Source organism: Marmota monax, unplaced genomic scaffold (genome assembly GCF_021218885.2).
Source record: "Marmota monax isolate L192 unplaced genomic scaffold, Marmota_monax_Labrador192_F-V1.1 WCK01_AAM20220418_F8-fsc00017, whole genome shotgun sequence".
Taxonomy (NCBI): domain Eukaryota; kingdom Metazoa; phylum Chordata; class Mammalia; order Rodentia; family Sciuridae; genus Marmota; species Marmota monax.
In genome coordinates, this window is record NW_026695241.1 from 14,384,137 (window position 1) to 14,407,131 (window position 22,995).

At 38.4% G+C, this 22,995-nt stretch overlaps 1 protein-coding gene across 8 annotated transcripts in view; it reads left to right on the plus strand.

Moving 5' to 3' along the window:
* Nucleotides 1-22,995, plus strand: part of Ston2 (stonin 2) — a 130,972-nt gene that overhangs the window by 52,415 nt on the left and 55,562 nt on the right. For 5 of the 8 annotated variants that reach the window (XM_058577860.1, XM_058577859.1, XM_058577861.1 and 2 more), the window contains one exon: nt 21,963-22,124. The exons of the other annotated variants lie outside the window; for them this stretch is intronic. In XM_058577860.1, the coding sequence (XP_058433843.1) occupies nt 21,963-22,124 (162 nt within the window). The remainder of the gene's footprint in view (nt 1-21,962; nt 22,125-22,995) is intronic. 8 annotated transcript variants of the gene reach the window in all.

Genomic DNA, 22,995 nt, shown 5'->3' on the forward strand with positions numbered 1-22,995 from the left:
TAGATTGTGCAGATATATGCAAACTGAGGAGTGTCAAGACTGAATGAAGCACATAGCAGATGTTTTAATGATTGTTGAATGGATCCTTGAATGAACAGTAAGAGATTGCAGGTAGAAAGAGTCATCTGAATCCCAGACTTTTGTATCTCATTCAAATTTAAGAGTCTAGTATTCTCCAAAGTATATCCCATGAAGAGGCCCAAGAAAAACCAGGATGTTGGGGGGGGCCTATGTGTTAGGTCTTGCTGTGCTCCCTATGTTGGAGATAACATACTAATGTTATTAGTATTATTAGGGATTTTGAAAAAGTCCTGAAATGATTTTCATGAATTATGTATATAATTTACTTATGTATGTGTGTGTCTATATAGTTATATATTGTATATACTTGTGTGTATGTGTGTGTGTATTTAGTTTACTACTTGGTCAGATCTCAAAGTACAGAAACTCAAACACATAAATTGGTAAATTATACTTGGAATTATATGCCTTTGCTAAAGTGTTGGAAAACCAGAAAACTCGGGGGAAAAAAAATTTAAAGAGCATACCTGGGCTACTTAGCTTTATAAAGTTAGCTCCCACTTTGACCCATGCTCTGCTGAACCTCTCGGCCTCTTAATTTTTTTTTTTTAATTGTAGATCCCACAAACCTAAGACTACATTTTGCCAAACTTACTTTGTATGTAAAACCTCATGGACTTTAAAACAAATTTAGACCAGATGTTCTTGTTTCATTTTCATAGCTGATTGTGGAATTCTGCCAGAGCAGTAGGTTATCCCTAGAGATTTCAGACTCATGTTTTCCTCAGATATAAGCATTTATATCAGGTAGGGAGGTGTGGACTAAAACCCCTAGGTTTTGTGATAATGACTTGTTAGCTGCTCAGGAAATTTCTCTTTTCATTATTTGTTCACCCACCCTGAGGCAGGGCTGCCTGTATCTTTACAGCATGATCCTCTGTTGCCTGCTTTGTTCTAATCCTGGCAGAGCTTGAACTAGAATCAGCGGCCCAGATTCACAGGTAAATAGTGCTTATCATATTCATGATGGAATTACAGGGAACTTCTGTTGGCACATCTGCATTTTCTGATTTTTTTTTTAACTCTGAACATACTTTTCTTGGAAGAAAAGACAAATCAATAGTTTTTTAAAAAATTCTTCCCTCTAGCTGCAAATTTCTGAAATACTCATATTCTTTTTGAACAATATGGGAGAGCAGCATAATACATTTTTTAAAACAAAGTAGTAGATCTTTCATGAACAAATACAAATTTTGGCCTCATTTCTTTTCCTGTATATTCTTGTGTCCATTAGTTGTGCATTTTGGATTTTAATCAGGAATAAAAAACAAAAACATTCTAATGGTTGCTTTCTTTGAAAGTTTCTCCATAGAGGTTTGGAAGTTCCTCAGAATACAAATGTTTACTGAGTTCCTACCATATAATAGTCACTGAAAATGAGAAGAAAAGTAAGTTATGTGGTATTTTCCTATGAAGAACTGATTGCCAGTAAACAGATTATTTGCCATTAAAAGGATTTCTATATATAATTTTTTAAATTATGTCTAATAATACTATATCTATGTGCCAGGAACGTACTAAACACTTTATACATATATTATCTCAACCTTCACAATCTTGAAAAATTACTTTTCATTTTATGGATGCAGAAACAACAGCAAAGTCATAGCTAGAAAAAGGTAGAGTTGGGATTCAGTCAAAGTCTCCCTCAGCTCACCCTGCCCTGTGCCTGGTGTGCTGTGGACAGCTGGTATCTTCAGATACAGGGAGTTGTGGGAAGGAATCATTGCAGAGCCTTTCACAGGCCTGGTGCTGCTTCCTTGGCACTTCCCAGGAGCTACATGCAAACTTCCCTTTGTCCTTCCCTGAACCATGAAGGAACCATGTCCATTTTATATCCCCAGCACACTGCCTAGCAGAGTGAAATGACACAGTAGATCTTTGTGGGATAAATCAATTGTTCTGATATAGGGCTAGAGAGCCTTCATTCCCAAACCTGTCCTCCAAGTACGTAAACTTAAGTGTGTTTGCTCATTGAAAAGTAATTTTATGACTAGAAGAATGAAAAGAGAACAAGTAGGGATTAGTATGTTTTCAAGTATTAGACTTTTATCCAGGAATTCCCATTCATTTTGTTTTTCCTGATCTCAGTTGGACTTTAAGTTTTGTTTTGTTTTGCCTTAAAGATCAGTGTATGTGGATATGTATGGTGTGCAGTTGAAGGACTGCTGCCTAAGTTTGGATAACTCACACTCTTCCTCTCCTATACATTCTTTGACCAGAGTAGCTACATTTTACTTCCCTGTTTATTTACCTCAGAGAATGCAAAGAAAATGAGTTAGGGAAAGTTTACCATGATATTAAAATTGTTTCTTCGTATTGGGACCACATGTGTGGAGGAAAATCAAGAAAGAGCTTCAGAGTTTCAGATGCTGTCTTCCAAATGCATGGTCTAAGATACATATTTTGGACTCCCTTAATAAAATCCTTTGGTCCCTAACCAGGGGTTTTGTAAGTCACTTTTAGAATTGCTCATGCACTAATCTTGAAGAGGAGGTGACAACTGTAATACCTGTTTGATTACTACTGTGGTGTTCTTCTTGTTGCTGCAATCCTCCTTTATGGATGAAGACAACCGTTTTTCAAAGTCACACTAGTTAAGAAACAAAATAAAGATGGACACCCAGGCTCGTCGATATTGTGCAGCTCTGCCCCTCCTGCGTCTGGGCTCCCTGGAAGGACCTCTTCTCTGACCCAATTCTACAGGGCCACCTTTCAGATGCTGTGTCTTTCAGTTACAAGCAGGTGATCAAAACTAGGTATTTGGAACCACCTAGAATCCAGAGGGGCCATGAACTTGAATGATTGAGATGGTCATTGTTTCTAACGCTAAGAAAGTTAGTATATTGAGCAATTCCTTCAGTTATGGATATGGGCAATACACCATAGTAGAATTATCAGTGCCCTCCACTTAGTCACCAACAAAGATCACAGATATATCCATAATATATTTTAGTAGTGACAAATATCTCAAACTATCACTCATCTTTTATCATTGCTACTTTAAAATTATAGTAGTTATTGGCAATATTAATGGTTGTATAAGGGTAGTATTAGCACACTAGTACTAATGTGTTAATAAAGAAGTGCAGGTATTATTATATAAAAAATTCATGAAATTGTTTTTTAATGTTGGGAAAGTATTTTAGTATAAACAGTTTCTTTTTAAGTCCTATGTCCTCATTTATGCACTTAATACACTGTCTTGAGAAGGAGGCTGTGGGGCTTATTAGACTGACAAAGAGTCTGTAGCACAAAAATAGTTAAGAACTCCTGCTTTGATGACCCTCTGATACTCTCACAGTGAAGCACAGACTGTGATTTTACACTAATCGATTCACTCGTGATACAGATGAGGATCTACTTGGACCAACCACTGGTCTAGGACTGTGTAATGATGAACAAGATAGACATGACACTGGCCTTCAAACATCTTGCAGTCTCATGGGGGCTCTGAATGTATCTGAGGGTAGGTAAAGACAACTGGAGAATACTGACAGGTTCTTTGATAGGACGAGTTGAGTGAGTTGTATGATGTGCAGTTGGAGGATTGCTGCCCTAGTTTGGATAACTTACACTCTCCCCCTTGTATACATTCTTTGACCACAGAGTAGCTACATTAGGGTGGAATGTAGCTTTGCAGTGCATCTGGAAATGCAGACAAGTGCTCTACGCAAGGTTATAAATGTCAACAACAAACTAGCCCTTCTTAGTGGCAGCACTAGAATTTTGGTTGTTTTCTATGAATTTGTTGTTTGACTTTTCCTTAGTCGTACTTGGAATGCTATGTGTAGTATTTTTCCATGACTGCCATAGCAAAGTACTACGGCTTGGTGGCTTAAACAACAGAAAGGCATCTTCTCACAATTCTGTGCCTGGAAATCCAAGATCAGAGTGTTGGAAAGTTTGGTTTCTTCCAAGGCCTGGCTTCTTGGCTTGCAGCTGGCCATTCTTCCTGTGGTCTTCATATGGTCTTCCCTGTATGTCTGTGGCCTTATGTCCTCTCTGTAAAAAGGCAGTTATACTGGATTATGGGGGCACCATACTGACTTGATTTTAACACCTTTAAGTACTTTATCACCAGACATAGTTACATTTTGAGGTCTATTTACTTGGAGGGGTTAGTTAGGTTTCAACAGTTGAATTTGGGGGGATATAGTTCAATCCATAACACTATGTAAACAAAACTTAGAAGTCTCCTTCCATCCCTGCCAAAGATGGCCAGATTGGCACTGTAAGCCCATTCTGTATAGTATTTCTGCAGCATCAGAAGCAATACCCCTTGCCATAGAAATGGAATTTTGGATCTGATACTCCATTTATAGCCACTTCCCACAAATGCAGTAAGGAGAAAAAAGTTGTTGTTGACCAATGAATTCTTCAACCAGCCTTTTCACCCACTTATCTACAAAATGATTTGATGTTTCACCAAGGAGCTAGTTTATCCTGCTGGACTCTTTGGCTTACATGCCAATTCAAAACTAAATATGTTAGTTCACAAAAGAAAAAATTCTAAGAAGCCATATAAAATGATTAATCCCAATAATTAGGCAAGCAGATTAAACAGTAATGTCTATTGTCTTGGTAAAGTTGAATGATTGAAAATATTTAGTGTTGGTCCTGGAGAGATGTGAATTCACATGCAAGGATAATGGAAAAACATTTCTAGAGGGCATTCTAGAAATCTGTGTAAGTTTAAATGTCATATTGTAACTATTAGTTTATCCCAAGGAAATAATTAGACACGTGCTTATGTGTGCAGTGTAGCACTGTTGATATTAACAAAAGCAAAGAAAGCCCAGCTGTCAAACCAAATAGCAAAAAAATTATAATGCATTCTTATCATGGAATGCTATGTAGTCATGGAAGATATCCCAATTATATTGTTCATTGACAAGGAGGATTGTTGAATAGAATGTGTAATCGTTTTGCTATATTGGCTTTTGTATAGTTTTGCTGTTTTAGCATGTGTATGTGTGGGTGTCTCTAAAATATATAGAAAAAAGTTTGATAGGCTCAAAATTGCTAATAATGGTTATCTTGAGGATGTAATATAGAACTGTTATTCCTTAGTGCATTTATTTCTAAAGGATATGAATTATTTATAACCATAGATTAAAAATCAGAAAAAATAATAATCAGAAATTATTTAGAAATGAAATTAAATATGTTACTGAAGGTTATTTTACAATATCTTTTGTGATAAATGTGTTGGTGTATTTGGAGGCTGATCTATTTAATGGGAGGGTGGAGGCTGGCCTTTTTGCTCTTGGAATATTTCTCTTTTCTGTGTAAAAGAGCCATGTGCTTATGTTTAACTTTTCATTGGGACAATGCTAGTTCTTATTCTTTTCAGAAGCTGATATAACATAATGTAAAGCCATCATCTTCACAGTTTGACAAACCAGGGTTTAAAACCAGTTCTAAGCTGGGCACAATGATGTATGCCTATAATTCTAGCAACTCTGGAGGCTGAGGTAGGAGGATCACAAGTTCATGGCCAGCCAAGGCAACTTGGCTCAGTAACTTAGCAAGACCCTGGTCTCAGAAGTGCTAAAAATGTGGCTCAGTGATAAAGCACCTCTGGCTTCTTCTACCTCTTGTACCAAGTCATTTAACTTCAGTGACCTTTAGTTTCCTCAACTGTAGAATGAAAATAATAATAATAATAATATAATATAATATAATATAATAATAATAATAAGTATATAGATGTTTTTTAAGAATTTAGTAAGATCAGACTCATGAAATTCCTGGAACATAACAAGTAGTAGCTTTTATGAGGATAGCATTATAATGTGCTTTTCAGAATTCTTCATATTTTGAAGCCAGGACTTAGTGGAAAGAAATTTTTTGAAAGTTGCAGGAAAACAGCTAAATCTATCTAGAAAGTTTTCTTTTATGCCCTTGCCTAGTTTTTTTTATAAACCATCTTTACCAAAGGGTGGTTTCTTTTATTCTTTCAGTTCTCATGACTCAGGGTGGGTTCACCCAACATGCTTTGTGAAATAGCTGGTATCTCTGTCATTTTGCAGCAGAACTGGATCCAGAAGCTTTTCTGAGAAGAGTTGGAAGGAAGGGGAGGGCAGAGGAAGGAGGGCTAGGTGGAGAAGGGAGCACCCTAGGACTGCTTGCTTGTGTGGTCTTTCCTCCCCTCCTCAGGACTGATTTGTTTGCACAAATTTTGCCTCCAGCAACACATCAGTTTGAGCTGGAATGATCCCTAGAGACTTACCACCTTTTCTTTTGCCTCATTATTTTCCTCTTCCCACAGGATGTTGGAATTGAGGGGCATTTTCCACCTTGGAGAATTTCATTCCAGTTCCCTCACCTTTCATTGAGTGTTTGCCATGTGCAAGGCACTATGGCATTTTAATGCATTTCTAAAGCAATCAATTGCAATTTTTATTTTCAGCTCTTGGACTCTGTCCTTCTTAAAACCTCAGTCCTGGTTATTAAGCAATGAAGATTATATACTGGTAAAAATATTCTCAATCCCTCCCTGTGACATAGACCCCCCCTCTTAAAATAGAATGATATTCTTGCTCCATTGACATCAGGCTTTGCCATGTGACTTGCTTTGCAGTCACTGAAATGAAAGTGGAAGTGTCCCTCCCAGCACAAATATCCATGTGCTCCCTCTTTTATGTCAGAGCCATCCATTACTGCCCCACATATCTGCCACCCTCAGACCCCGGCTGGGACTCTTCTCTGGTGTCTTTCTGTTTTCACATGTCCTCATGCCCAATTTCTAGTACCCAGACCAGGAACCACTTTTCCTTGCACTATGATGTTTCTGGGTGAACTCCAAGGATTCTAAAGAATTCAGAATTCTATTCAGCCTCTGGGTTGTCAAGAATACATGTTGACCAAAGAGGATAGGACATTCTTCATTTAACAGTTTTTAGCTTAGTGTATAGCTTTACATACTTACACACATGTTCTGTGAACCTGCATCTGGACTCTTTTCAAAAGCTTCCTCAATTTGAGTGGTGGGTAGGAAGCAGGAATGCAGAAGTCAGGGCCTGACCACTCCTCATTGCCAGAAAGACTGGAAAATGTGGTATAGCTCTGTACCCTGAAAGAAAATGCAAATATTCATGAGAAATCTGTGTTACAGAAGTTATTCAAACTTGTAGTGCTTAATTCCCTGATTAGAGTCTCTTATTTAAGATCTATAGAAGTACTGTGTTTTTACACAGGTTTGAAACAATTTGATGAGTTTTGACACATGAGCTCATCTTTATATTCAAGATAATGAGCATAAACACACACACACACACACACACACACACACACACTCTCACACGAGTTGCTTTGTCTATTTGTGATCCTTTCCTCTTGTCGGTAATCCCTCCCCAAGTACCCACTGTCTGCTTTCTGTCACTACAAATTAGTTTACATTTTCAAGAATTTTATATAAATGGAATCATAAAGTAGGTTCTCTAATTTAATCTTTTTTTACTCAACACAATTATTGAGCATCTCATTGATGTTATTTTATCAATAATCCATTCCTTTCTATTGATGAGTAGAATTCCATCATATTGTTATGGCACAGTGTTTTATCTTATTTAAAGACAAAAACAAAAATGAAAGTAACTTTTCAATGTTTAAGTAATAGGTAAATCATTTCTTCTTGATACTTTGCTGTATAATCTGAAAAAGCTAAAAATAAAAATGTTCAAACTGTATTGGACAGGCCAGAAAGAACAGCCCAGAATATCTCCCACTTAACCCTATCGCCAAAAAAAAAAAAAAAAAAAATGGACTAGACTGAGCAGGAGCTGTGCTTTTCTTGGCTTTGAACTTTAAATTGGATAGACTATTAATCACGTACTGGCCACTTAATATAGACCAAGCTTTCTGTCCTGGGGGCTAGAGAATACAGGACAAACAAGGTGGTTCATTTGTGGTTGAGAGGTCTTCATTGCCTTTTGCTGGTCCCTGGCCCCTGAAGCTGCAATTTTCACTGTATGACAGGCTAATCCCAGCACAGCACATCTCTGGCCATATCCCTGCTATGTTGGTAAGCCTACAATGACTTCCTCTGCCTAAACTCTGATCTTCTTACTCTGACATTCATGTCTCACTCTGAGGTTTGACTTTTCCTAGCCTCAATTTCTCATCTGTAAAATGGAGTATTTAGGGATGACTATTTCTTAAGTGAGATAATATAAAATACCTAGGATAATGCCTGGTAGATATTCAGAAATTAGGGTTTTCTTTCCTTCTGCCCTTTTTCAACCACTTCCCACTGTCAAATGTGTTCTCCATTCAAACCAAACTCTTTTGTTTCCCATGCCCACATCCTCCCTTTGGACCTTGGTGTACAGTATTCCTTGCTGTGGGTCCAGATGTTGTCCCTCAGACAGGGTTCAGCTCAAAAACTATCACTCCAGGGAGCTGGCCTTGATTTCTTATCATGGCCCCATAAGGAATAGGAAAGACCAAGCAGCTTCTTATATTCTTGTTCTCAGTACATAATGCTTCACCTCTGGCCACCAGAATGCGTGGCTATTTATTCTCTACTTCTTTACTCGCCTTTGTTTTTTCTCCATTGCATTTAACCTCCTTGACATTGTTTATTTCTGATTGTCTGTCTTGGCCATGTGAACTCAATGTGCACGGAGACTTTCTGCTTCCATTGGCCTATCTCTAGTGCCTGACACATATAAGATGCTCAGTAATCATTTGGAAAATTAGTGAATATTCACTATCACATCATACTGTAATCTATGTGATATTCCTAGAGGAGAAAAACAGTATCAGTGTCTGATTTATTGTTCAGTTGCCTCAAACACATTGTTCATAATAATATACAGAAAATACTTGACTGGAAGACAGGTCAACCATGAAGAACAAATTTCCCATGGTTTATATAACTCAACTTTAGTTCCTAGTCACTTTAGATACTTTTGCAAACATTGTCTCTTCACAATTTAATATTCCAGTTATAACCTTGCAACTAGGACAGGAACTTTGGAAGGTTTTTACTATTTCTCCCACAGCCACCTTCTTTCCTGCCCTGCTATAGTCCCTACCCTTTTCTCAACCCATCTTCTCCCTCATTTTGTTGCTGGTCACTCATTTGCAGTAAAACCCCTTTGCTTTGGCTTGCATTCATTCACTCACTCCAGTCTGAACCACCTTGTATCTTTTAAACCCTGTTGACAATAGGCTTCACTCTCCCACTCAACAGCAGTCTGCCCTTGGGAAGTTACGCATCCCCTCCAAGCCTGTTTCTTCATCTGGAATGTGATGGTCAGTGATTCCACTCTGCCTAACTACATCACAGGTTTTATTGAGAAATTAAATGAGGTATGAAATGTCAAGGAAACTTATCAACCACGACCATTAACAGTTGCAGGTATTATTTGAAATTACCCTTTCTCTACTATTCTATAGTATGCTAAGCTTTGAGTCTCATTTTCACCTAGAATGTCTTTCTCAGTAATCTGTTTTTTTGGCGTCTGACTCAGCCTAGACCTGAAGGGCTTTTTCTCTTTCAGCACTTGTACCAATGGCCTTAGAATTTGATTCCTTGACCTACGGCCATACTCCTTTGTTCAGTTTTTAATCCTAACTACCAGACACTCATAACCTCTGGGCTGCTGGGCTCTACTCAAAAAACAAAAGATCTTAAATTAGTCCTATTGCCTGTTCAAGAACTTTGCTCCTTTCTTGAGAAGGTCTTAATTAAAGCTTATACTAAGACTTCTTCCCCTAACTTTTCTTTCTCTTCCCCCTCCCCCGCCCACTTCTTCCTTTTTTTCTCCCAAAGGCTTAGGCAGAGGGGTATTATTTAGGGAGAATGTAGGCAATCTCAAGAGTGAGAAGCAGTCCTGTCTTGGGCTGGGGAGTCCAATATTTAAAGAAAGGCTGCATCAGGGGCAGGACTGGAGCTAGAGTAGAACTGCATAATTCTTTGCCAGTTTTAGTTTTCCCTGTGCTTGCGTATTTCCCTCATTTTTCAAGGGCATGGGCCAAGGACATGTTGCTCAAGATTTACAACTGTGCTTTCTTCCATCTTAATGGCTTGTGGGCATTTCCTTTAAGATTCAGTATTTCTCGCTCTTTATTCTAAATCCCCATCTTATTCCCCGCCCCCCACCTGAGACTTTGATCCCTTAATCTTAAGGGTTGGTGAGGGGTGAAGATCCATCTTCTATGGCTGCTTCAGACTGGCAAGAGGCCATGACTTTGCCTAGTTAGGAATCAAAAGTCTTGTCCTTCTTTAAAAAGATACTGGTCTCAGTTGCAGGGATGGGTTGAAATGCTTATGTTGCCATCCTCTTAACATGCAATTGTTTTAAACAAAGTTGATGCCTCTGATGCACCATGGTGGGCTCCAAGAGATATCACATGAGAAGAGCTGTCTCCTGAGACGTTCCAAGAGTTCCCAGAGGAGAGCGGGGGCTCAGTTCTGGACCAGTGGAGTTCTTAGCATATGTGCTGAGAATTTCAGCACAAGCTGACAAAGGCATAGACAGGTTTATTTAGGAAGATAGGTACACATTCAGTGGAGAATGCAGGCTGTCTCTAGAGTGAGAAGCCCCCTACCTTTTCTTCTTTCTTGTTCTTTCTCTCTTCTTTTTCCTTTTCCCATGACTACACAGAGTGTCTTGAAGAATTTCTTGGTCAGTGTTTATACAGAGAATGGGTCACCATTTTTAATGTTGACCTTTGTAACTAGAACTGCCAGCAAGTCTTCAATTGAGAATAGCCAGCTCCCTGTGATGGACACCTGGCTACTGTAGAACATTTCTTGCCCACCCACCTTGCCATCTCCCGGGCTTCCTTCTGCCTTGTTTTTGCCTTAAGGCTGTCAGGGGTTCCTTGTTTATCTTAATTATAGAGGTAACTACAAGCAAAGTATTCAAGCCCCTATAAAAGGACACATTCCTTTTTTTCCCCCAGGTGCCCAGAATGGATGTTTTTGAGACAATTGGCTAAGAACTGGAAATAGAGAAAGAGGACAATGTGAAGCGCTTGCTTGGCCTCCAGAATATTGGGAGGAGGTTGTTGTCACTGTTTTAGAGATTTTAGAAGCTTAGCCAAGATATATTTTCTCTCTCTCTCTCTCTCTCTCTCTCTCTCTCTCTCTTTTTCAAACTGGGGATTGAACCCAGAGATACTTTAGCACTGAGCTACATTCCCATCCCTTTTTTATTTTAAGACAGTGTCTTGCTTAATTGCTGAGGCTAGCCTCCAACTTGTTATCCTCCTACCTCAGCCTCCTGAGTTGCTGGGATAACAGGCATGCACCATCACATCTGGAAGGATTATCATCTCTTAATGATTCAAGACTGGATGGCAAACTTTTAGTACATTATCTACTTCCTCTGTTTCGAAAACTTCATAGTGTATGGTGGGACTTAAATTGTGTCCTAATATTAAGTAAAGAAGAGGAAAAACCAGTTAAGAAAGACAAAATGAACAGTCTTTCAATCAGTCTAATATTTTACTTCTCCTTTATGGAGCTTCTTAGAGTCAGTACTTCAAGCAGAGAGGAAGAGGGTATTGGATTTGGCCAATTAATAAGGCCCTGCTAGTGAACAGGGACTAGAGAAGGCTGGTTGGAATCCCACTTGGCTTTTTAGTATGACAGTCACATCTGGCCTCATTGCCATGCTAAACCTTGACACCCATTTGAATTGGGGTTTGCTTAAGAATCATGTGAGCTGTGTGGTAATCATGTGTGGTATCTCTCTCACTCATGAGCTTCTTGGTTTTAGAAGAAAAACTTTGTAAAGACATTTATATCCCTCTGCTTCCAAGAAGGAAAGGGAAGCAGTTTTAGAACAGGTGTACAAACCTAAATCTTTACACAGAAATCTGAATATCACCTGTCATAACAGGTGATCCCTCCTCTGATTTTTGAATGGCTAAGGTGAAAAAATGTAGCTATAGAATGTGTTTAAAGCTAGAAAACCATGTTGATGCCAACCAAGTAGCTCATTACAATAGGGAAGGAACTCAGCATCATCAGGGCTACGATAGGTTTATGTCCCAGGTGAAGCTTGATGTTACATGATGTTACCATTCTCATCTCCTAACTTGACCACTACCTGCTTGAGTTGAACACTGGTTTCCCTCCCTACTAGATATCTGACTAAACTTAGCATAAAACTCTTAACTATTTTGAGCTTTAGTTTCTTCATCTACAAAATCATAACAGTAGGAATAATGATTTCTTGGGATTGTTGTAAAGATATAATAAAAATGTATTTAGAGCTTTTAGAATCATTATTGATATAATAAATGTATTTAATGGATATCAGTTCTTCCAATGAATTAACAATTATTGTAGTTATTATTATCATCCTTCTCTTGGATTCATAAAAAACAAATTCAGTCTTTTTTCCATATGATAATTATGTCTTCCCTCTTAGAAAACAGCTAAACATCCTCAGTCCCACAGTCTATTTATGAACTTCATTTTACAAAGAAAACAGGTTGTAGAAGATGATGAAATGTTCAAGAAACTTAGGGAGGTTTAATATAATCCAGGTGATTTAGAGAACTCAACAGTAAAATATTTTTAATATTGAAGTAATGATGAATACTCCCCAGAATCCCAATCTCCCAAAGAGAGTTTTTTAAGAGTATCAGTCTAACAAGAAAATGGTTAGTTTTTCTTTGCTGTATTCAAAAATATTACTTGTTTATGACTTACTTGAGGTAATTATATCTTTTAATATCATTTGTATGATAGAATCTTGGACATTTTAGAGTATGAATGTGACTTTTTTTTCAGAATTCTTCCAAACCTGCAAAGCATACTGGATACACTCATCATTATTAGGTGAATGTGCCTTTCACCCAGGCCAGGGAGAAGGACCTGACCTAATCAGGGAGCCATGACTTCCACAGACATTTCCATCCCTCCTCAGCGATGACATTGAGGACTTCCCTGAGCCTGGGAAAAACCCAGTTGTCTACTCTAGAAGGTTATAACCCAGTAAATATGTTTATGACCCATTTTATTGCCGTCTTCTGGCATTAAAGGAGGATCCACTCTCTTTAGAAATCAGTCCCTCTCAGTCAGCTGTGGAATTTGTTTCCTGGGAAGATGACAGGCCAGATCTTCATTAAACTGTAAAGGAATGGGGGAGGGGTGCACGTGCCCTTCCCACAGTGGCTGGCAGCAGTTAGGCCAGGATGTGTGGGCTCCTTGGAGCCTTTTGTTTGGTTTCTATGGCTCTAACCTCAATTAGCTGCTTTGCTTGGAGAGAAGAAAAAATGAAGCTTTTAACCACAGTTCAGCAGTTTCAGTGTAGTTCTCTTTTTTTCCCCCCTCTGTCCTTGATGGGATTTAAACATAGAAATCATCTTTGTGGAGTGATTTGAAGGTCTCTGGTTGAATTTCTTTGTTTATATTGGTGGACAGTAGATAAAGGTATGGGAAAATTGACAATTTTGCTTGATGCTTTCTGTGGCTTTCTCCTCTCCCTCTCAATAGTGTCAGGCTATGGTAATACAGAGAGGCCATGCTGGAGTCACCTTGACATGGGACCCAGTCTTGGTTATGTCTTTTCTAGGCAGTCTGCCAGCCAGTCAAGTACTATCTTGTAGGGCCCGAATGGAATAAATGAAAGAGCAAAGTCAAAGAACTTAGCACATAATACTCACATCCACATTTCCAAAGACTAATGGGACTGAAATCTCCTTGTTGCTAGCAGCAAGTACCCAAAACATCTGTGGCAGTTATGAAGCAAGTAGAATAAATTCTAGAAGCCACTGAGAAAGGCTGATTTTTAATCTCTGTGTATGAAAAGATTTAGTTGCTTTAGCCATGAGGTGTTGTCACATGCCAGTGCATACACACACACACCTGTGTTCTACGTGCTTTTGACTCACAGCTGGATTTCTTAGATCTGCCTGCATGCTTTGCCCTGTCTTGATAGCACCCTTGGAGAGGAACCAATAGGAAACGACTAAGCAGATTGCAAATGTTAAGAAGTCTTACCAGCCTCTTCCACTTCCTTCCTTGCCCTAACATAATCATTAGGCTGCTTGTTATGTCTAGTTTTCCAGAAGGGTGGAGAGAATTCTATTGCACAGTCCTATATGTAGAGCCAGCTAATCCTGGAGCATTGGTGGACTTTGGAGTAGGTATTAACAGATGGGTGAAAGGAGGTAATTCCTGTTCTGGGAGAGCTAAGCTGGGAAAATAAAACTAGCCATACTTTTAGCCACTAATTAAGTGCTGACTAAATCATGTGCTACTGACCCAGTGTTACAGTTCCTTGTTGGTGAGAGTATATTTGAATGTGGACTCTGACCCCCTCACTACCCAATGCTCTGTCTCACTGAATGATTGAGCAATGTTATAAAAAATATGTATTTTTAATGAATACATGGGCAGCTTTTCACACTTAAAAAATTATGTTTTAATTTTAAAACATTTCATTATAATTATAAAACCTTATTATAGCATTCAAAGACACTTTAAGAGGAAAAAGAGCAAGAGAAACCCAGTATCTCTAATCCCACAGTCCTAATATACATCATTTGTTAAAGACTGAAGCTCATTCCTAGTCTCTTCAGTGTTCAGCTCAGTGCCTGGCACACAAAAGGTATTCAGTGAATGTGAATGTCCACCACTACTACTTACTCTTGCACATATCCAGACAGTGGCTTTGTCAAAGGCGCCAATCCAGCACCACTCACATGCTAAATTCTTGACTGCATTATTGTGTTGAATGCTTCTCACAGTGCTGAGGGGGAGGTGATGTGCTGAAGCTCAGTGTAGTCAGTAAGTAACTAGGGGAGCACTTAGGAGCATCTCGCTTCACAGTCTGTAGATGTTTCCATTAGACCACAGAACCTTTCTGAGATACAATGAGGGCAGAGCAGAAGATGCCCAGGATAGAATGCTCCCCCCGCCAGGCCTGACAGTGTTAATGCTCCCCTTTCCTCACTTGAAAGAAGATGAAAGCTGCTTAACTCCACAGAAAGCCTTCTCATCCGCAAGGTGTCAGTGCCAACAAGTTCTGAGGCTTTTGCCCACCTGCTTTTCAGGTAGAACAGGCTTTCCTGTTGGTACTTGTACAGCTTTGAAGTTGATCGTGGGCCCAGGTGAGTAAGACAGATTAAAGCTGATTCAGGTCTCCCTGTCTAGGATTTCCCCCACCCCTTCTCTCTTTCCCACTTAACAGTTCAAACCACAGGTAGACTGATTGAGCCATACTTTTGGTCTAAGTTCACTGGATGTTTCCATTTCCTAGAGCTTTTTTAACAACGTACCACAAACTGCGTGACTTGAAACAACAGAAATTTATTCTCTCATAGTCCTAAAGACTCAATATCCAAAATCAACATTCAGTAAGATATCAGGTGGTTGTTGGCAATCCTTGGCACTCCTTGACTTATGGTGACATAACTCCATTCTCTGCTCCATCTTCACATGACCATCTTTCCTCAATGTCTTTATGTCTCTTATTGTAAAGGAAACCAGTGATTAGACTTAGGGCCCACTCTAATCCTGTATGACCTTAACTTGATTATATCAGTAAAGACCCTGTTTCCAAATAAAGTCACATTAACAGGTTCTGGGAGTTAGGACTTCAACCTGTCTTTTGGGGGACTCATTTCAATCTACTATACTAGGTGTGCTAGTCAGCTTTCAGTCACTATCATGAAATATCTGAGATAGTCAACTTATAAAGAGAAAAGGTTTATTTTGGCTCAGTTTTAGAATTTCCACTTCATGATAGTTGACCCTGTTGCTTTGAGCCTGTATAAGGTAGTACATGATGGTGGGAATGTGTGTCAGTGCAGAACAATTTTTCTCAGGGCCAGGAAGCAAAAAAGAAAAAAGAAGTGGGGCCCAGGGTCCCAAGATCTCAAGGGCATGCCTCAATGATTTAAAGACCTCCTATTAGATCCTACCACTGTACTACCTCCCAGTGGTGCCATTCTGGAGACCAAATCTTCAACACATGAACTTTTAGGTGTCATTTATCTAAGCAATGGCACACTAGGTGATTCCTTTATGCAACTCAGGCTAAGTCAGAGGTCATAGCAAATACTAATACATTTTTCTTTTAGAGAACATTGATGTCCTCTCAATCTCTAATGATACAGTTGAGTTGATCTTGCTCCGCCCTCTTGCCCTGGCCCCATGGGTTACCAACACTACGTATTTGCAAATTAGCCAGCTGCAGTAATTGAACCTGGGAGCAGATAATGTGCTTTTCTCTACATCCAATTAAATATAAATTCATTAATAGTGATGATGTTCAATTTTATATGCCCAGCATCTTGAAATATTAAAACCATCAATAGACCAGGCATGATGGCACACGCCTGTAATCTCAATGGGAGGGGAGGCTGAGGCAGGAGGATCACAAGTTCAAAGCCAGCCTCAGCAACAGCAAGGTGCTAAGCAACTCAGTGAGACCCTGTCTCTAAATAAAATACAAAATAGGGCTGGGGATGTGGCTCAGAGGTTGAGTACCCCTGAATTCAATCCCCAGTACCAAAACAAAACAAAAGAAACAAAAAAACCATCATTGGCTTGAAACAAGGTAAAACCAATGATCCCTTTACTTATTTGATAACATTTATTGAGCAACTGCTTTTGTGAAAATTCAATACCTTGGACTAGTAACTTCAGTTTATTGAGCATCTATTTTTTTTTTTGAGCCTGAAACATGCTCTTTACATATTTTTTTCTTGAATTTTCACAAAAGTTAAAAGGTAGGCATTATTACCCCCATTTTATGGATAAGAAAACTGAGAGTAAGATTAAAAGCCTTGACCAAAGTCATAGAGCTCACAAGTAGTAAAATCAGTGAACTTGAATGATGTGGCATGGACTAGTCCTTCTCCACCATTTGAAGGTTTCTATTATCTAATATCCATGTGAATTATATTTATACCAAAATGATGTATGTAGATAGAGCGAACAGTATAATAGATATTAATGATGTATGTAGATAGAGGGAACAACTTGTCATAGCCAAAATCAGAATTGGAAAATATCTTTCATTTTTAAATAGTAATAGTATCCCAGTTTACAAATGAGGAAGTAATGGAAGAAAATCACTGTTTTCCAACTCCTGTGAAGCACTACTGAACACTGATTCTCAGTGGTTGTTAAGCACACAAAACCCAGAGCTAATTAAGTATCGCTTGCTCCTGATGGCAGTATACAAGACTATCAACTAACTAGGCAATCCAAAAGTCAAATCTGAATTTGATAAATTCTCTAGAACTAATTATGAAGTGACAGGAAATATAGGGAACAAAGGAACATGTTAATCATGCCATCAGCAAAATGTGAATTTGGGGATAATCTATATGGCAAAGCAGCAGGTTCCTTAGCAAATAAATTGCAAGGGAAAAATAAAGATGGAAGAAGAAATCTCAGATTTAAAAAGACAATACCTGTCAACTAATTGCAGAATCTACTTGAAGTGCAAATAAATCTTGGAGACATTTAGAGGAATTTAATGCACATGGATATTCGATAATATAAAGTAGTTATAGTTCATTTTTAGATGTAATAATATTTTGATTCTGTTCAAAATTAGGATACATGTCTTTTAGAGAAACATGCAGAAATATTTGTGGATGAAATAAGAATAATACTGAGAAGTTGCTTCAAAATAATCCAAAATGAGTATGGATACAGGTAAAATAAGCTTTGAATAAATTAATAATCATTGATACTGGTGATATGTGAGGGTTTGCTGCACATTTTTCTCGACTTTTATGTACATTTGAAATTTTCCATAGCCAAAAGTTAAAAAAAAAAAAAGTTTTGTATGTATTCTAAAAGGAAGTAGTTCAGAAGTTCTGATAATATGAGAGGAATGGAGGAAAATGTCAGTGTTCACAGGAAAACAAACTGGTCCCATTTCCCAGTTGAATTGTGCTCACTAGCTAGTTAGTGTTCTGATAGACCTACTCTGGGAACATCAGCCAAGTAGAACATATGCTGTGGAGTCAAGAACAACAGAAGCAACTTGGTTCCTCTCTGGAAGCAACTATCATTTCCACTGTCATCATCAGAGCACCAGAAGCAGTGATGGTTAGGACCCAACATTTGAGCAGTATTCTGCAGTGTGCAAGATGTCTTACATGTCTTTCAGCTCACCTTCAATCAGAGCCTTATGAGTCAGATAATATTTTGCTCACCTGAGACCAGGAATCTGGAACTCCTCCATGTAACTTGACCAGAGCATAAGTAGCAGAACTGGAGTTCCAATGTTATCTTCATCTTCATTATATGTTTGCTGTTTTTTCCTCACTGCTGACTATAGAGCAGCCAAAACAAGCATTTATGTCTTTTAAATGTTGCCTATTTTAGCACAGGCTATACTATTTATTTCCACATGTAGATTTCTTTCAGGATAGACATTTAACCATCACATGTAATTGATAAGAAACAACTCATACCTTGTTAGTGGTGACCCCATTGAACATGAAGATTATTCAGATTTAGAGGAACAAATACCTAACTAGTCAACAAGTTTCTACACATTATTCTAGGCACTGTGCTGAAAGTATAATCTAATATTGTGTTGGGAGTCAAAGTGGGAGAAGAGAAGATATTAGTTTCTCTCTCTCTTTTTTTCAACTCTTAGAGCAAAATACATGGTGTCTTCTCACTTGTAATCATCTTAACCCATTTAGTCCCAAGATTTTAATTCTAAGAATATTTTAATAAAATTGACAGTGCATAGGGTAGAAATCATAGTCTAGAACTTATAGATATTATGTTAATATTATACTATACTATAGTTATATTCTTATGTGTGTGTATACATATATATGACATACTAAATATAAATATATATATATGTATGTATGTGTGTGTGTGTGTGTGTGTGTATATATATATATATATATATATATATATTATACTAAAGTTTTATAGGTGTTCCATATCTGAGATTATAGGACAAAATGGGTTAAAGCACTATAAGTTACCCTTCTTCCTCTGTGCTCCATGTTTGCCCTTCTGTAATTTACTACACTTGCAAGGCTTTCTTTACTTAGGAAGGTAGGTAGGGAGAAAAGAAAAAGAGAGAGAAAGAGGGAGAAATAGAATCCGGTAGAGGATCAGGTCAGTGCAATGTGCTGCAAAGCAAACTGAGGTCCTGAGTGCTCTCCCAAACCACTGGAGATGCTTACCTATCTATATTAGGGGGATGAAGTCTGGTAGGCTTATTTTGAAGTCCTCTGGTTTTTATAGGAAAATTCATTGAAAAAATAAGAAGGTATTGATTCATGTTATCCATGGACAGTTTTTCTGAGAAATGAATCAGTCAAATCATTTCTTTTAATGACCTTTTAAAATTCTGTGGAGACAGGCAGGAAAGCTATATCTAGTTAAATATGTATTTCTTGTTCTAACTTGTACATTAAAAATACTTCAAATTTGTGATATAATATGTTCTATGTATATGATAGGATGTGTGTTAGAATCCCTTATGTAATAAGGTGTCAAATGTATGCACATTTTAGAATTATTTCATTACTGACTTAGAGAAGACCCACATAATCTTAGATATTGTAATCTTGGATATTATTTCTTTCATCAGTAAAAAGGAAGGGTTGTACAAGCTTCTCCAAATCTCTGTTGTGAAATATCATTTTACTATTTCATATGATTATGAGAATTATTGTATCTGTTTTTAAAAGATTTTATTGATCCTGGCTACAATTTATAGGAATCCAAAGTGAGGTCTTAGAACAGAACCCCAATTACAACATTGTTTCTCAGGGAAAATGGGATCCACTGTATAGTGCTGCTTGGAGGACCACACTGTGGCAAAGATCAGGGTTGCTAGTGCTATGCTTACTTCATAAAAACAGCAACCTTTGGTGTGTACTGGATACATGCTTTTAAAAAATTCCCTCACTCTGTAAAATGGGGAAGAACAGCACCAGCTTCATTGAGTTGTTGAGGATCAGTAAGGTGTAATAGGTCAATACATAGAAAACATTACAAAAAGTCTCTGGCACAGAGTGCTCAGTAAGTGTTGGCTGAGATTGTGGCATTATTAACACCATTGCTACTGAGCTTCCCGATGACCCGTGAGGAGGCCATAGTGTCCTCTGCCTTCTGTATGTGAGCATTAAGTGCGGACATTCCACAACTAGAGCTGGAATGAGAGCCATGCATTTCCACCCTGAGTCATGAAACTTACAGTGACCCAAATAGGGGAACCTTTTATAAAGCAGTAACTCCATTATTTTAGGACTACCTTTTATTTTTCTTGGCTCTAACTTGCCAAAAGCAATTCTATATGCTGATATGGAAAATCTCAAATATGTCATTAAGTTTTCAAAAGTGCCAAATAGCATATCATGGGTATACTTTAATCCTGGGTATGTTATTTTAAAAAGGTTATTCACATATGCTTTATATGCATAAAAATGTCTGAATCAGATACAGAAGAAATCACTAACAGTGGGTTCCTCTGGGGAATGGGGACTGGTTCTTAGGGAAAATGGAGAGATTTTTACTTTTTATTTTATGCTCTTATATACTATTTGAATTTTTTATAAATAATTTTTATAAATTTAACTTTTTTTTTAAAGGGAAGAAAAATTTAATAACCCATCTCTATAACTCTATAATATACTATTATCCAAACTCTCAAAAGATGCCTTCCTGTCAAGCAAAAAAAAAAAGAAGAAGAAGAAGAAGAAAATAAACTTTGGAAAAAGATACATAGCATACTAAGTCCCAAGATTGGAGGATCAAAATATATTTTAGTTCATTAAAGGTTATGTTATGAATGGCTACAGAAGAGAATCTAGGTTTTTTTTTTTTTTTTTTTTACTTTTATTACACTTACTACTATCCCATGAAATTCTGTCATATGGCATTAACAGTTTTGGAAAAGCTATAGAAATTTCAGGAAAGGTGACCAGGCCTTAGGTCAACTGCAAGTGGAGGAAAGGTGCTGGTTTGTTTAGAAATGGTGGGAAATATTCCTGGTTCTTGAATTCAGGCAAACCTGGGTCCGAATCCCAGGTCTTCCATTCCCTGGGTCTCATAAGCCCAGTTGCCCGACTTCTGGGTGTCATTGTGCTCACAGGTGAAGAATAATACCTCCCTCATAAAGGCATTTTAGGATTAAATGAGGTAAGTGTCTGGTCTGTACAGGACACTAGTATTTGCTGCCTGCTCTTCATCCTCAGCTTCATCTACCTCATGTTACTGCTGCTGCCTGTGTTCATGAATACACATGCTTACCCAAGCAGGAAAATTACTAAAGCACCCCTCCATTTATGGAAGCCTTCGTTTCAGGTTTTATCTATGGCCAGGCTGTCAGGTAGCAAGTTCTAGCTTTTCCCATGTCCATTTCTGACATCTCCATTTACAGATTCCTTTTTCAAGAATGTGTCTTTGGTCCAAGGCAAAGTTCACAGACTCTGGGAGATTGTTGAGAATCCTATTTCTCTAAAGTTGAGTCTAAAAAAGTTAGACTCTAGAAATGCTTTCTGAAATGTCATCCAGGTTTGCTCCCTCCAGGCTTTTCCAGGCCTCCACCCCAGGGTAACCAATCACTCTCCTGTGAATGTCAGTGTTAATTCTCTAACACAGCAAAAACAGTTTTCAGGTTTAAATTTAAAGAGGTGTATGATAAAACATTACCTTTTCAAAGTAACTTTTGCATTATACAGTTGAAAATAATCACCCAAGTGTTACCTGCTTCCCTTCAGTGCCCCGGGCAGAGAGAGCTTAAAGTTCAGGAAGTAATAACAAAAGGAATCAGAAGCAGATCTCAGGCACAGCCTCTGAAGACTCTCCCTGTCTGCGCCTGGCCTCTCCCTCCTCCTGGGTGTGTCTGCCCGGGAAGGCCAGTGAGTAACCTGCACATTTTTTTTTCATCTTGGCCCTTCCCACCCAGACGAGAACACTGAGTGGCAGCCAGGCAGGCAGACGGCGGGGAGCCCTGTTCAAGCATGCAAGGAGCACACCTCCACCCGTACCCACGTCTTGGACCCCTGGCCACCACCCCACGCCAGGAGGAGCCCCGGAGAGGAATCTCCAGGGTCCTCTGCTCCCAATGGTAAGGGCTTCCAGCTGCAGGACTGCTTCATTCACTTTATTTGCTTTATTGTTGGCTTTTCTTTTTTATCCTGTTTGGACAGGAGAGTTTCTGCAAGGATTGAAGGTGTTTGATTTGGTTGGTTAGTTCTTGGTGGTCCCAAAACAAAGAAATGTCTTTTTCCAGTGAGGTTATTAGAACTTGTAACCTGATAGCCTGCCTTGGAACAAAACTTAACAGATAATTACCTTTGATTGGTATAACTTACCCTTTTGGTCCTACAGGGGAGAAAAGCTACTTCGCTTACCAATTAGGTTTTGAGGTAGAAAAAGTGCTAAGGATTGTGGGCATTTTAATACATGGGCAACTCTAATTGAAATGTAGCTTAATTCTTACCAGAGCTTTAAAATAAACCAACATGACATTTTGTTCAAAACAAAACAAGCTAACAAAACCTGTTCAAAGATTTCAATGTAGAATAAGAGATGTCAGAGTTGGAGTTTGAAAAGTGTTAAAAGATTAGTTGTTCTAATGAAATGCAAGTGAACTTGGAAGTATTGATTAAGATACCCCAGGCAGAGGCCTGTGGTGCTCAGGGGAGAGAAATGTCTGATGTTCAATGTGGGATCATGTGGTATTTGAGAGAGAAAACAGAGATCTTTGTGTAGTGTGTTGAGAATTCCTTGAAGGGAAGGCAAATGGAGGAGGTTTTCTGTGCAGGGCTGATGCCAAGGTCTTCTACCCGATTGCTGTGGATGAGAGGGTAACTCAGAGTAATCAAGTGCTGCATTGTTAACAGACCCCTGTGTTTTTAGTGTTTATTCTAAAGACAAGCCACAGATTGCAACTGGCATGTGAAGGAATAAACTGCTGCCTCTGGTTCCCGACCTAG